Raw genomic sequence first — 15,282 nt, forward strand, 5'->3', positions numbered from 1 at the left:
GGCATGTGTCCCGGTCCATGGAGACGCATTGGAGCGAGTTGGTGGAGCTTGTACTCTAGGATTCGTAGGACGAAATGAGCAGGCGGGAGAGACCGCGAAATTGTTTCTAAGGGACTTGTTAAACCCATCTTCACTGGCTATCGTAATAGAATTCGGGGTTGACGAGTGTAACCAATGGGAGTCGAGATGGACTCACCGGAAATGGAAGGCCGTAAACAAGCTAATTGTCGAGGTGTTTCATATTCATCAACTGCACTACTCACTTCCTGCAAGTAACTGGGCACACTTTGCCAACGAACTGATATGAGCGACGATTTCACGAACCCTTATGACGAGGATCGCACTACCGCAACGGGGAGGAGGCGGATGCCAACAATAGCACCTGCCCAATGCGCACTGAGGAATTGACAGTGCATCTTCGCCCAAGACTCGAGACTGCATTGACATTCAGGGCGGGATCCCAGGTCTTTCGGGTTCGGCCTCAATCCTTGAATAGAAACTACTCTACGAGCAAACCACTGCCCTCAATTTCGTGCATTTCACTTTGACATCACTGCCCCGCGACCGTCATACAGTGCGCCAACGAGATCGACTCGAATCCACCCCACTTATCCTACCACCTCACAAAGCTTCGGCTAAGTCACAAGCAGAAGACAACATGGACCCGGAGGAACTTTATACCAAACAGAACTGTATCGGAGGGGGAAGCTTTGGAAAAGTGTACAAAGGAGTGGACAAACGCACAGGTCAGGCGGTGGCTATCAAGGTCATCGACGTGGAAAACGCCGAAGATGAAGTTGAAGACATCATACAAGAGATATCAATCCTTTCGGAACTGCAGTCTCCATACGTGACGAAATACCACGGCTCATATCTTAAAGGTTCCGACCTATGGATCATAATGGAGTTTTGCTCGGGCGGGAGTTGCTCAGACCTCATGAGGGCCGGCAAAATCCAGGAAGAATACATCTGCATCATCATTCGAGAACTGCTCATGGGCCTCGACTACTTACATTCCGACAAGAAGCTGCACCGAGACATCAAGGCCGCCAACGTGCTTCTGGGCCAAAATGGACAGGTCAAACTGGCTGATTTTGGTGTATCCGGACAACTCTCAGCCACCATGACCAAGAAGAATACCTTTGTGGGAACTCCCTTCTGGATGGCGCCCGAGGTTATCAAACAATCCGGCTATGATCACAAGGCGGACATCTGGTCTCTCGGCATTACAGCGATCGAACTGGCTCATGGAGAGCCGCCCTACGCTGACATTCATCCAATGAAAGTTCTTTTCCTGATACCGAAGAATCCTCCGCCCATTCTAGAGGGAGATTTCTCTAGAACATTCAAAGACTTTGTCGAACTCTGTCTCCGCCGAGACCCCAGGGAACGACCCTCTGCAAAAGAGCTGCTCAAGCACCCGTTCTTCAAGAAAGCCAAAAAGACGACCTACTTGACCGAACTCCTTGAGAGAAACGAAAGATACCTGGCGAGTCTTGACAATGGTACCTCTAATCATGAGGAAGAGGACGAAGAACCTGTGAGAGCTGCGACTCACCGACCTGAGGATGAGGATCTATGGGACTTCGGTACTGTGCGCCCCGTTGGAGGCCGCGGCCCTGGTCTTCGCCCGATGAACGACTCTGCTACTAACGCAAGGGCTTCTGCAGAGCCGACTGCCGCTGCAAAGGGCGTAACAGATTGGGACGACACAGTTAAAGTCCCATCATCGCCTCAGAAATCCCCTGTCAGAGGTGTATTCCCAACGCCTGCAAAGTTGCCACTACCCTCATCTCCTGCAAAAGCGACAGCCTCAGTTCCCATCGAAAATCGAGCTCCATCCGCGGCATCTGTACCCTCTGCTACGCCGAGGACGCCAGCTGTCCGACTGGCAACTAAGAACGCACCTTTGCCACTGCACAAAGATAGTCCTGGGTCAAATGAATACAACAAAGCATTCCAGGCTCAGCTGGCCAAGGACATGGGCTTCTTGAAGCTCGACACCGAGAACAGTCCAATGTCCCCACCATCTCAAGGACAGACTCCGCCAGGGAAGAAGCCTCATATGGTCATCCCGGAAATCCCGCCTTTCAAGGGAAAGCCAGGACGTGGGGAACCAGTCCAAAAGTCTCAACAATCTGCATTTTCCAGACCTGTCAGCCAACAACCTCTTCCAACCTCCTCAGCAATGGTCTTCACGCAACAGCCCGTGGGGCCTGCATCGATTGCTAACCAGCAGCCCCTGCCGCCACTCACAACCAAAACAAATGTATCCCAGACAACAACATCTGGCGCCAGCAACACATCTGCACAGACACCTCGGCCAGACCCAAACCAGGAGCTCACCGCTCTTAACTCGGTCCTGATACCGGCTCTTGAAGCAGCAATGCACCGCCGGACGTACATGTTAAAAGAGCTTGCCCGAGCAAGCAAGTTGGACTCCTCTGCGGCGACAGAATTGCACCAACAGAGAGTGCAAACACACGAAAGGGTGCGGAAACTTGCTGCTAAGGTGGCGGGCGTGTTTCACGAGATTCAAAAGTGCGATGAAGAATTTCCTGTCGGCATGGGAGGCGGAGTTACGGAGTTCCTGGAGGGCTTCCTGGAGGAAATACTGGTGCGGGTTGAGGCGGCAGATGAGCCGGAGCCCAGCCCTCCTAAAAGGGCATGAAAATGTGCAACATTATGAGATGAATTGTCATGGGTTGTTTGGTGTATGGTTACAGTGCGAGGCGTAATGCTCCTCATAGGTGCCTTGGCTGGAATGATAGCATTCTAGATGTAGTGCGTTCAGCAATTGATATTTCAAGCGTCTGCATGAGTCGTCGGACGTTCGTTAGGGAATAGTGCCTGAGTCATGCCCGTTGATGACGACGAGATCCAAATATGAAACCACAATCCGGCGTGTCAGCGCAGTGATGGCGTATGCACGTCGCCAGCTGTTTGGAACAATAATATGGAAACCATGAGTCTCTCCTTCACACAATTGCCAATTTCACCCAGGTCCTCATCCTATTTGAGACCCACAACTCAGGCCTGCTTCCAATTCCCAAGTCTATACACGACCGAGTAAATAGACTGCGCCTTGAAGACCGTGGCATCAGAATGTCTACCAACACAACCCAAAGCAACCTGATCCGACTTGCCCCCTTGCAACTGGGCGAGCTCCCAGAACATCCATCCCTTCCCTCCGGAGACAGCACCCGCCCGAGGCTTCTCCCCTTCCTGCTGACTCTCCTCGATGACGGTGCCGATTTCCTGTCGCCGGCCAGCTTCTCCGCGAACTTCAAACACCACTCTGTCAAGTCCGTACCCCCTAGCGAAGCCAAGGTCGAGGTGCTTACCTATTCGGTCGCGGCCAAAGAGTTGGAAGACATTGTTGACTGGAGCGGCTCCAAGAGTACAGCCCCCATCGCGAATCCGGACCAACCCGAGGCGGCGACAGGACATGGAGAAACCTACGCCAGGCCTGGGCGAAGCAAGCCGCCACTCAAGGTTCTAAGCGCAGGCGAACATTGGTGTGCTCGCAAGTCGATACATAAGGGCATTTCGTCGAAGGACGCCTCGTCTCCTGGCAACGCCAGTTGGAAGGAATTCATTTACGGCCTGCGCGACAATCATTCCAAACACGAAGAGGATTTCACACCCACTCTTTACGATGCGCACTGCGTATGTACGTGGGGGGAGGAGGTCAAAGATCTTGAATCTCAGGGGAAGATCGTGGGGAGATCGGGCCAGAAGTATTCGTGCGTGACATTGGCGATCTACGAAATGTGCCACGGTACGCCACCGCCGACCAGCCCCCGTTGCTTCCCAGTTCTGGTCGCTACAGCCAGTATCAGCGCTGATGAGTTCCTCGCCGTCACCGTCCCCGTCACCTTGGGCACGGGCGTGCATGACGCCATCTATTCCTCGGGTCGCAACACCCGTGACGGCAAGACCTCGCAGCAACGAAAGTCCGTCGTCCTGGGGGTCTACACCGCGATAGAAATCGTCCGGCGGAAGGATGGAGATCCCAACGTGGGTAAAAACTGGGACGAGGTGGAATGGATCATGGCAACGGCGAGCGATGCCAAGGGCAATCTGCCGATGTGGATGCAGAAGATGGGCGTCCCTGGTATGATTGCGAAAGATGTCAGTTATTTTCTGAAATGGATCAAAACAGTGCCAGACAACGAGGTGGAAAGCGTCAAGGTTGTCTGAGAGCATGGAGATTGCGGAGGTTACAGACATGCCGGCGAAAAGGGCCGGCCGACATCAAAAAAAAGGAGCAACTACGTCGTCCAGCCCGCACATGGCAACATCATTTCGACCTCTGAATACAAATCGACAAGGCAAGGAACGACATGCTAAAGCGAAGGGCGGAGACAGAGATGCGACGCATTTACCATCTCTCCCTGGCAACCCTGGTTACCGCACCGGAACGGGTCATGGTGGATGTTGTCCGTGCAGGCGGATACGGCTTAGACGAAATTCAATCATGGCGGCTCCGAAGCACGAATCTGAACGCGACGTGGACACGGGCATACACGAGAAGAGACAGGGTTACTGGTGCACGTGCCACTGGGCTGGTGACGCGACCTTTGGTCCGCCCGAAAAATCATGTGGAAACCCCGAGACAGGAAATTTGGAAACGTGTTAGAAGTCCTGGGGAACCGCAAGGGTGACTGTACCATGCATGACTGAGCAGGCCTGGGTTCGTTTTCGACGCATCCTGGTGATACAGCGTAACTGGCGGCCGCAATCAACCGGAGCAAGAACGAAACAGTGTCAGCACTTTATTCCCACACCCACAGACATTCATAGCCACTCACCGGTTGTTTCTTCCTTCCACCGATATCGAAGGATCGGTCAATGCGAGAAAGAGAATGGTGACACCGCTCTCCGGCCGTTGGGATTCTGTTCCAGTCTGTGCTGCCTACTCATTGATCGGATTTCCGAAAAAGATGCGAGATATTGCAAGAGGCTCCATGGCCCTGAAGCAGAGGAGGTGCGCGTGGACCTCATGTTCTCGTTGACATGCCCGCTGCTACTGAGTTATACCCACAATGGATTACCTTCGGGCACCGCTTCAAATGGCGAAGAAACCCAGTGTGAGCTCATGGCTTTGTCGATAAGTCTCGGCCACGCTGAAAACCAGAAGTACGACCTTGCCATGATTGGTCTAATGCACAGATGAGACGTGCAGGCTTTCGAATCGATTAGCCCTCTCATCTCACAGTATTGCTCTGCATCATCCTGCCGTCCACGGCGAAGTATACATCTGTATTGTTCTTCTTTGCCCACCGTCTTGTCAGCCTCGCTGCCAACGCCGCTCAAGTGGCTCTCGGTTTACTTGGCACTCGCCAAATCCATCCATCCCCATGCCTCAATAGCACGCTGCGATCTCAACAGACTGCGATTCCCAATCAGTGCCAATGCATGTGTTAGTGAAGCAGGTTAGACTCCTCCTCGGACTAGGATTCAACTTCCACTTGTTTCATGCAGACGAGCAGCACTCCAGACGAGCACTAGAAATATGATGGACGTAGCATCTAGCTTCAATCGAGATTCTAGCCTACACCTTGTTCTGAGAAAAGGCCTCCAGCCAAGCAACAATCCTGGACAATCACCTTCTTCCCGGGGATACAGGAAAGCTTTGTTCTGGGACGAGAACAGTCCATTCAGCCAGCCCTGTGATGCAGCTCAACGACGACCCCTCCTCGAGCGAGCAGTTGATGGTTTCGTATTTGCAGCAGCTGGCTGGCTCGAGTTTCTTTGTGTAAGAGCCAAGGCTGCCAGGGCGCTACCCACTGCATATCTGGTCAGCTCCTACCCGAGCCTTACACGAATTGTTTGCCAAAGCCTCACCCCTTTCCCAACATGAGCTCAGCTGAACCCGCCAGTTGCACATCTTTTCCGAGCCAAGGCTGCAGAGCACATGTGACCTTCCACTCCTCTCAAGCATGTTCGTATTCATTGAACCTTCCAGGGGCCATAGTCCCGACAGCAACAGACGGACTCTGGGGTTATTTTCTGAAGCCACACTGGGATTCATCGTCGCTATCCATCAGGCAGACCTTGCAAAATGCATGATTTGATTACCAGGGTCTTTGGTCAGTGTTCCAGCCGAAGACGTAACCGTCAATGGCAACTAAAGAATTCCGCAAGGCTGAGCTGCCGCCACACTATTGAGAGGTTACTGCTGGAGAGTCTGATCCTGTTCGGTCCTATGCAGCAAATTAGGCCAAAACTGTCCAAGGGTTTTCTCGGCACACGGATACGATCTATCGTGTTCCAGCGATGTTGGCCTACCATTGAGGCCCTTCTCGTGTTGACTGTCCTCTAGACCTTTCAGAAGAACAGGGTATTTCGAGACCTATTTCGAGCCGTGCTGCCCTCGTATGTTGTGTTGTACAAGTCAGCCGTAGCTGATCAAAACCGTGTCTGAACGCGAAGCAGGCCTTGCCTGTGAAAGATCTCGACCAAAATGAGGGTACTTAAGGCGCAGTCGGCCATCGAAAAAAAAATTCAACCATTTCCCAGACACAGTCGCTTTCTTTTCAGCTTGTCCATCGAGAGTCTACCTACTTGGTTAAAGTTCAAGCTTCTGATTCTGATCCTCATCCAATATGTCTGACGATATTGTCATCAATGGCCGGACTGTGGCCAGCTCTGATGTGCAGCCAGACGCCTCCAGCTCGAACTATATCTTGGTGCGCACCAAGCGCGATCCATTAAATAAGGCCCAAAAAACAGAACTGAAAGGCCTGGGCGTCGAAATCCAGGAGTTCGTCGGGAATGAAAATGACCAGCTATACCTCTGCGGATTCAAGCCCGAGGATCTGGACAAAGTCCGTAACTTGGACTATATCAGCTATGCCAATATCTACTCTCCCATATTTGTGGTCCCGGATGTCTTACAGTCTAGCACTGCCACTCCGGCGATGCGCACCAACGAGGAGAGTGACGGCGCCGTGGAAGTGAACGTTCTTTTGCACCACGATATCAAGGAGGCATCCCAAGACATTGTCAGCAAGATTGCACAGGCCGGCAACGTGCAGACGTCGGACATTACGGTTGAGCCAGGCTTCGTCCGAGTGAAAGTTGACCCCGAGAACTTGGATAAAATCGCCGCCGTCGACGAAGTGCGAGTCATCCACCCCGTCAACGAACGCCGGCTGTTCAACAACGTTGCCCGCACTATCTTGGGCTTGGGTGGGCCGGGCAGCAGCAGCAGCGGCAGCAATACAGTGTATACGGGGAGAGACCAGATTGTATGCGTGGCTGACACAGGTTTCGACAAAGGCAGCCTGACGGACGTGCACGATGCCTTTACCGGTCGGGTCAAGCAGCTGAACCCTTGGGGCCGAAAGAGGGCGAACCTTTGCGATGACCCTGATGGCCATGGCACCCACGTGTGCGGCTCCGTCCTCGGCAGCGGTCAACATAACTCTCAAGGTCTGATTCAGGGTGCCGCCCCGGATGCTACACTGATCATGCAGTCGACGTTCAGCAGGTTCGGTCAGAACCACCAATCTCAACTCGGCGGCATCCCAAACGACATCAGTCAACTGTTCAATGAAGGGTACCAAGCCGGTGCGAGAATTCACACCAACTCCTGGGGTACTCCGCTGTCACCATCCGGCGTTCAAAATCCTTACGATGCGGGCGCGGAGAGCATCGATCAGTTCGTGTTCGAACACCAGGACATGACGATCCTGTTCGCCGCAGGCAATGACGGACAAGACTCGGATCTCGACGGCAAGGTCAACGAGCGATCACTCGGTGCCGAGGCGTCGGCCAAAAACTGTATCACGGTCGGTGCCTCCGAAAACAAGCGCCCAACGCTTCAGTCGGGCATTGCAGGTCTTCCGTACACATATGGTGGCTTCTGGCCCCGGGACTTCCCCAAGAACCCGCTCAAGGATGACCACCAGGCCAACAACCCGGATGGTCTGGCGGCCTTCAGCAGCCGTGGGCCGACCGCGGAGAACAGGCTCAAACCGGACATTGTCGCCCCGGGCACCGCCATCCTCTCCACCCGCTCCCGGAATCAGAAATTCGACGACGAGGTCAAGGTCATGGGCGTCTCGGGCGACGACCGCTACATGTACCTGTCCGGCACGAGCATGGCCACGCCGCTGGTCGCGGGATGCTGTGCCGTCCTCCGCGAGGCTCTGCAGGCCCACGGCTACCAAGACGAGCAGAACGGCGTCAAGAACCCCACGGGCTCCCTGATCAAGGCCCTGCTCATCAACGGCGCCGTGCCCATCAAGGGACAGTACATGCCGCGCGAGGTCGGCGACGAACCCAACCCGCACTCGGGCTTTGGCCGTGTCGACGTGCCCACCTCGGTGGTGGACCCGGCCGACAAGACGTCGGGTTACGAGATCGGGGCCATCGACGAGGAGAACGAAGAGCCTTTCAAGTTCTCCATCGCGGTGCCGCCCCAGACAGCCGGCCAGACCCTGAAAGTCACCCTGGTGTACGCCGACGTCGCCGGCGCGGCCCTCGCCAACGACCTGAACCTCGTGGCGATCGCGGGCGGCAAGGAGCGCCACGGGAACCAGCGGGACCGAGAGTTCAATATTGGCGACACGACGACCTTTGACCGCCGCAATAACGTCGAGCAGATCATCTGGCCCCAGGTCTCGGCCGACCAGGTACACATTGTGGTCCAGCCGTTCCGATTGGTCAGTGAGCGCGTGCCATTTGCCGTGGTGTGGAGGTTCTATTGAGTTACTATGTACCTCGTAGGCTGGTAGGTATTCATGTAACCTGACTACTGACCTACCTCCCTTGTGTGAAGGTGTGTATGTATGTATCTATGTATGTAGGTAGGTAGCTAGGTAGGGCGGGTTTGACTTCAAGGCTGGTGTGGGAAGAAAGCCAGGGCGAGTCTCGCTCAAACCCAATCGTTATTAATACATAACTGACTGACTTACTTACCGGCCAAGTCTTGCACGTCTTCCTCCGTATCTCAACAGAAACATGTATGTATGTATGTATAACTAAGTATATATCTATCTCTATGTGATCTCTCTCTGGCATCACAATATCCGTTTCATTCGTTGCATGCTTGATCTAGTATCTCGTCCATCTCAGTCCGGGCATTTTGTCTGCTCGCCCAACCGCCCGCCCGCCCGTGTGTCTGTCTATCTATCTTATCTCCCAGCTCAGCTCCGATCGTCTCCTCCCCTCTCCTCTCCAAAACCACCTCATCCTGCAGCAGTGGTCGACATGACATATGTAACACAAAAACATAAGGCACATACCCCAAAAATACTTCCATGACCAAAAAAGGAGAGAGAAAAGAATTCTCGTCGCAGGCTTGAACACACAAAAATGGACCTTTCAACGTCACTTGGCCCCTAACTCCCTTGTACATTGATTGCCCCCCTTTCGAGCCCCCCAAGATAGACGGTGCACCTTCAACTCCGCTCCGTGGTGATGGAAAGACACTCAGAAAGAGAGAGAGAGAGAGAGAGAGAGACCAGACGCCCAGATCACACCACCACACCCTCCTCCCGGGGCTTGAACTGCACGACGGGCCCCTGGCGGTCGCCGATCAGCCAGTCTTTCAACTGGTACTCGTCGGGGCGTTCTCTCCCCTTCTCGCCGAGGTGCGGCCCGCCCGCGCCGGTCTGGTCGCCGGGCTTGAGGCGCACGTCGTACAGGAACATGGCGCGCGCGACGGCGGTGAGCAGCTCCATGTAGGCCATGTTCTTGCCGACGCAGCCGCGCGGGCCGGACGAGAAGGCGTGGAAGGCCGACTTGGCCACCTCGACCGACGTCGGCGTCACGGCGAAGCCGGCCACGCGCGACGACGCCTCGCCCGCCAGCCACCGCTCCGGCAGGTACGTGTACGACCGCGGGAAGTACCGCTCGTTGTGGTGGATGGCGTAGATGGGCACCCCCACGGTCGTGCCCGCGGGGATGTCGTGGCCGTCGATCCGCGCCCCGCCCGCCAGCACCAGCCGGTCGAGCAGCCCGGGCACGGGCGGCGTCATGCGCATGGCCTCGTCGATGCAGGCGCGCAGGTACGGCAGGCCGGTCAGCTTGGCCGAGTAGCGGATCTCCTCGACGTCGGTGAAGGCGGCGCGCACCTCGGCCTGCAGCCTGGCTAGGGCGCGCGGGTCGCGCACCAGGTAGAAGAACAGGCCCGACATCGCGGTCGAGCTGGTGTCGCTGCCCGCCCCGATCAGCAGCGCCGCCTCGCCCACCAGGTCCTTGGGCTGGAACCGGTCGCCCGTCGACGGGTCCTTGGCGTGCAGCAGGTAGTAGAAGAAGTCGCGCCGCTTGTCCTCCTCGGCCTTGTCCGCGTCCGCCTTCTCCACCGCGAACCGTTTCTCCACGTACACGGCCACGTCCTGCCGGAACCGCACCTTGTTGAGCAGGTTCTGGGATCCGATGAGACGCCCGATGCGGGTGAGAGGGGCGGGCTTCATGAAGGGGAAGAGCACTTCGCGGATCGGGATGAAAGAGACCTGTTGCGACGGAAGAGAGTGGAGATGTGTCAGTGTTCCCGCGGGGAGAAGGGTGATATAACGGTCGATGATGCACGGGAGTTACGTACCTGTTGCTGGAAACGAGCACTCGAGAGGAGAAGGTCCATAATATAGCACGCCCCGGTCTTCATGGCGTTGAAGCTCGCGCCGAAGCAGAGTTCGCCCAGCACATCGATGGTCAGCAGGGTCGACCACTGTCCCATGTCACGTTCCTTGCCCCATGTGGCGGCAGGCTTCTCTGGCTTCGCGTCGTCGTCGTTGTCGTCGCGGGCCTGGCCGAGGTAGGCGCACCAATCGCGAATGCGTTCGAGCATATACTTGTCGAGGCTGTTCATGGCCCGCTCTGAGAAGGCGTTGTTGAGCAGCTTCCTCCGGGCGGCGTGGAGCTGGCGGTCCGAGAGCACGTGCGTCGTGATGCCCGGGTTGATGGTCTCGCCCGTGTGCGTCCAGCCGGTCTTGATCATGTTGGCCTTGCGGTCCGTGTAGATGTCGTAGACGGCCTGGGCGGTGCGGAACGAGAGTTTGTCGGGCCCAAAGCGGACGATGTCGCCTGTGGTGGGGGTCGTCAGTTAGTCGAGCACAAGACAGACGATTGGGGCTGCATGTTGTCCTGTACCATATTGCTCATGCAGCAGCTGCAGGTCGATGTGTCTCCTTCCCGTCCATGCGGATTTTGCTTCGGGCCACTGTGTCAATTTCCATAGGAGAGGTCCTGGATACTTGGCCAGAGGATGGAAGTATAGTCGATAGATGGCCAGGCCAAAGAACTTTGTAGAGAGTCAGCAGACGTGATAGGCGGCGAAAGGGACACATGGATATCGAGACACTCACATAGACGATATTTGCTGCCGCGAGCACAGATAGCAGGTCTACCACAGAGAAGACAGCCATGGTTAGGATACCGATATCAAAGCCTTGTGTAGAAGATAGGGTGAGACTCGCAGCGGGTTGGGGGTCAGTTCAACACACCCTCACCGACGGGAGGACGCTCGTGGTGTTCTTATACCTCCATTACATCCGATCATGTATCCTCACGACCGGTACCCGAGCCACCCTTAAGCGGGAGTGGCCATGTTTTGCTGACTGTCAGATACCTGGGCTGAAGAACGAGTCAAGAAGCGGGCAAAAAGATACGGGTATGGAACCGCGATGCGACCCATACTTGAAAGCATGGTGGAGGTCTGGGAGCCCCAGGGACGAGGTACTCGTTCGTAGCTTGCTGGGCCAAGTGATCCAACCCTTGGAAACCAGAGCATACATAGGTCCAGTCCCCGGCCTTGTCGTGTGAGTATTCGTCATGCTAGTCGGGGGGGTTCACCGTATGAGAAGCTGGGATCTCCACTGATCATCAGTCCAGCTTGTCCTGGAAGGTACTTTGGGATACTTTGTGCGAGTTGCTCGTAGTGGCCCGACTGCTCTGCTGGGTCTTTCGATAACGTTCCATCGAGAGACCAGGGCACCTTCATACCCTATGCAACCCAACCGACACGTGTGGTGAGCAACACGACGTCCATCGCATCGGTCGGCTGCAGCGGCCGCTTTGGCCAACGTAACCTGTATCGGCAAGGGTTATAGTGGCCGTGGCTGGAATCCCTGCGCCACGAAACCGGCGCTGGAGTCGCTGACAGATTGTTTTGTGGGGGTGGTGAGGATCCCGGTAATTGGGACATCAGCACTTAGTTAGAAGCGACAGCAACCCGTTGCATTGCTCTCTGCTGGATGGGGACGTGGAGTCTCTCTCCTACCTCGTACTCGTTTTGGTGTCGACGCCAAAGGGGGGGAAAAGCGATGATTTGTCCTTTTGTCTAAGGGTTAGCCTGTTCGGGTGCCGAAGTATGCACGAGGGTTTCCGTCTTGTGTCATCATCCAACACCAGTCCGAGCCAGTCGTCCCAAACTGTCGGCGATAGAAAGGGAAGCTGTTAAGCTTCTTTTGAGAGGTGCTGTCTGTGTACTGGAGGTGAAGAGATCAATCGGCTGGATGCTATTATCATCAATACGCTTTCGGAGCCGATCCCTAGTCAGCCTCCAGGACATCATAGCCGAGACGATTCCATATCACACCCCGAAACTATCTCCTGTCAGCCGCACCTAACATCATGTAAGCAGCGGCTAAGTAGCGGATAACGAGGCCGAATTGAATGACCAGGAAGGTGTCGATAAGTGACGGAATGCCACTATGGAGTCAGACATTACAGAGAGTCAAAAGGTACCTCAAATGACTCCATTCTGGAGTCACTTTTGAGCCAGAGTAATACTTATGTCACAGATACGACGACATGTCTGCACTCTGGTGTTTCGCTTGCGGTGGTGGAAACAATGGTGAGAGATGGCCTGTAGGCAACCGTGGACATTCGCCGCTCAGGCATTCCATATCGCCCCCACCGTCCCATCGAGACAATATTCGGAGATGGCTATGGCAACCGGGGCTTGAGACTTCCAAGTCTTGGTATTAAACAGTTAAGGGTGACTAACTGCAAAAATGCGAGAAGCATCTTGGGTTGTGTATAAAAGCAGGGCGTGTGGACATCCAGCCTATTGAGGGCTACCCTTAGGAGACTCTAATAAGAAGAGGTCAGCAGAATTTGCTCTCCACCATTGGAGCTATTCGCCCTCGCTCGATGTGGCTTTGGTAAGGACACAATCGATGGGTAGTAGTCGAGGAGTGAGTTTGATGTGGCTGCAGCGACCCTCGCCGATTCCTCTGCTGCAATATACATAGATTTCTTCATCGTCGCCACTCCTCGTCCGTACGACCCTATCTCCAAGTCCTCCTTCTGCTATACGTGTCAAGGCTATTGCAAAGAATCTCTTGTGCTGAATGTATTGTGTATGAATGGGAGAGGCCACTTCTCTACTGTCAGATAGCTGCACCTCAGCCAAAGACGACAATGAATCTTCTCTGGTACGGACATAGCCATGTCAGGCCACTCGGCTTTCCCCTTTTGGTCATCCTCCAACACGTGCACCGGCCCAAGCAACAGGTCGGTGCTCTTGGCGATGAAGGGGAAAAAGCAGAAAGATTCTGGAAGGTGTATTAGGTAGCTCTCGGTAGGTAGCGAGTAGGTAGCGAGTAGGTACAGTAGGTGTTCGTTCGCCTCTCACCCTCCGTCCTTCTCCAACCAAACCCATCGGAAAAGCGAACAACGCCATTTACCCCAATTTCCCGCTTCTGTCCGACTCTCACCAGCAAGCACATGGATCTCATTCGCGAAAATCAATATGCCGAACCATGCCTGGATTGACTCGAAGAAACCACATGGGAATTCATTCGAACGCTCAGCGTGTCTGCATCTTGACGCCTTGACTAATTTGTCCTATACTACCACCCACCCATTTTCTCTGATCTCTACACAACACCATGGACTTGACCAAAATCTCCGGCCTGGGGTTCGTGGGATTAGGGGCCATGGGCCTTCCCATGGCCGGTCACCTTGCTGCAAAGCTGCCCGAGAACGTGCACATCTATGCCTACGACATCAACCAATCAAGTGTGGACCAGCTGCACCACGACTACCCGGACAGAGTGACCAAGTGTTCCGGCGCGAAGGAGGTCGCGGATAAATCAGTACTCGACCCCCGTTCTGGTTTGCATACACAGTACGGACAGTCTTGCTGACGTGGTGACCATCACCAGGATGTTATTATCACCATGCTTCCCGAGGGCAAACACGTCCGTTCTGTATACATGGGGGACGGGGGCGCCACCGACACCATCTGCTCGAGTGACGTTTCGGGGAAGCTGCTGATCGACTGTTCGACCATCGACACGGCCAGCAGCCTGGCGGTCAAGGACTACATCAACGAGAAGTTCCCCACCACGGCCTTCTACGACGCCCCCGTCAGCGGCGGCGTGGTGGGCGCCCAGAAGGGCACCATCGCCTTCTTCCTGGGCTGCGACGGCGCCGACCCGAATCTGCCGCAACTCACCCGGCTCCTGCAGCTGATGGGTAAGGATGTGATCCCCTGTGGGGGACCCTCTAAGGGCCTCGCGGCCAAGCTGTCCAACAACTACCTGTCGGGCATAATCGCCATCGCCGTCTCCGAGGCCATGGACATGGGCATGCGCTCGGGCCTCGACCCGCGCGTGCTGGCCAAGGTCTACGCCGCCGGCACCGCCCAGAACACCATCTGCGACCGCTTCTGCCCCGTGCCCGGCGTGTACGCGGAAGCACCCTCGTCCAAAGGCTACACCAACGGGTTTAAAGTGCAGCTGATGCGCAAGGACTTCTCCCTGGCGCTGGACATGGCCAAGCGGGTCGGGGCCGCGAATGTCTTGGGTGAGGCCGGCCTCGCCACGTACGACGGCGCCAGCAAAGACCCCCGGTGCAAGGACCTCGACTCGAGAGTCGTTTTCCGGTATCTGGGGGGCAACGAGGACTGGCAGAAGGACGCCGACGAGGCTACGGCCAGCAAGCTGACGTAATAAGAAAGTCGGTGGTAGACCGAGGGGGAGATATTATAGCGACACCAGATCTAGAATAGAGGCACCCACAAAAATTCTATGATGACAAAAAGCTATTATGATCTAGATGGTTGGCTATGAGCTTGTCCTTCTTGTTCTCCTTCTTTTTCTTCATCTCCCCCCGAATTGAACCGATTCCAATGACTTACTTTCCCATGCTGCTCCTTGTGACGGCCGGGGGAAGAAGGAATGTGACACTGTGGGAACCTCGGGGACAAATCTTAGGAGTTGGAGAAAGTTGGAGAAAAACAAACCATGACCATCGCTCACAACGCCGCCCGAGGGACACCCCTCCCCCCCCCCGATTACGGAGTGGTGTTTTTTCGAA

General features: G+C 55.2%; 5 protein-coding genes across 5 annotated transcripts; 4 read left to right on the forward strand and 1 right to left on the reverse strand.

Moving 5' to 3' along the window:
* Positions 1 to 658: 658 nt before the first annotated feature.
* AYL99_04547 (hypothetical protein) lies at positions 659 to 2,671 on the forward strand (the record flags this gene model as incomplete). Its single annotated transcript, XM_018836061.1, has 1 exon — positions 659 to 2,671. The coding sequence occupies one exon, from the start codon at positions 659 to 661 to the stop codon at positions 2,669 to 2,671; it is 2,013 nt and encodes a 670-aa protein (XP_018695711.1).
* Positions 2,672 to 3,105: 434 nt separating this feature from the next.
* On the forward strand, positions 3,106 to 4,203 carry AYL99_04548 (hypothetical protein; the record flags this gene model as incomplete). Its single annotated transcript, XM_018836062.1, has 1 exon — positions 3,106 to 4,203. One exon carries the CDS (start codon positions 3,106 to 3,108, stop codon positions 4,201 to 4,203), a length of 1,098 nt encoding a protein of 365 aa, XP_018695712.1.
* Positions 4,204 to 6,611: 2,408 nt separating this feature from the next.
* On the forward strand, positions 6,612 to 8,720 carry AYL99_04549 (hypothetical protein; the record flags this gene model as incomplete). The annotated part of the gene is made up of 1 exon (XM_018836063.1): positions 6,612 to 8,720. The coding sequence occupies one exon, from the start codon at positions 6,612 to 6,614 to the stop codon at positions 8,718 to 8,720; it is 2,109 nt and encodes a 702-aa protein (XP_018695713.1).
* A 768-nt stretch (positions 8,721 to 9,488) lies between these two features.
* Positions 9,489 to 11,381, reverse strand: AYL99_04550 (hypothetical protein; the record flags this gene model as incomplete). Its single annotated transcript, XM_018836064.1, has 4 exons — positions 9,489 to 10,469; positions 10,559 to 11,040; positions 11,107 to 11,257; positions 11,322 to 11,381. 4 exons carry the CDS (start codon positions 11,379 to 11,381, stop codon positions 9,489 to 9,491), a joined length of 1,674 nt encoding a protein of 557 aa, XP_018695714.1.
* Positions 11,382 to 13,850: 2,469 nt separating this feature from the next.
* On the forward strand, positions 13,851 to 14,915 carry AYL99_04551 (hypothetical protein; the record flags this gene model as incomplete). The annotated part of the gene is made up of 2 exons (XM_018836065.1): positions 13,851 to 14,057; positions 14,127 to 14,915. 2 exons carry the CDS (start codon positions 13,851 to 13,853, stop codon positions 14,913 to 14,915), a joined length of 996 nt encoding a protein of 331 aa, XP_018695715.1.
* Positions 14,916 to 15,282: the final 367 nt, after the last annotated feature.

The sequence above is a fragment of the Fonsecaea erecta genome, assembly GCF_001651985.1.
Source record: "Fonsecaea erecta strain CBS 125763 chromosome Unknown Scaff3, whole genome shotgun sequence".
Classification (NCBI taxonomy): domain Eukaryota; kingdom Fungi; phylum Ascomycota; class Eurotiomycetes; order Chaetothyriales; family Herpotrichiellaceae; genus Fonsecaea; species Fonsecaea erecta.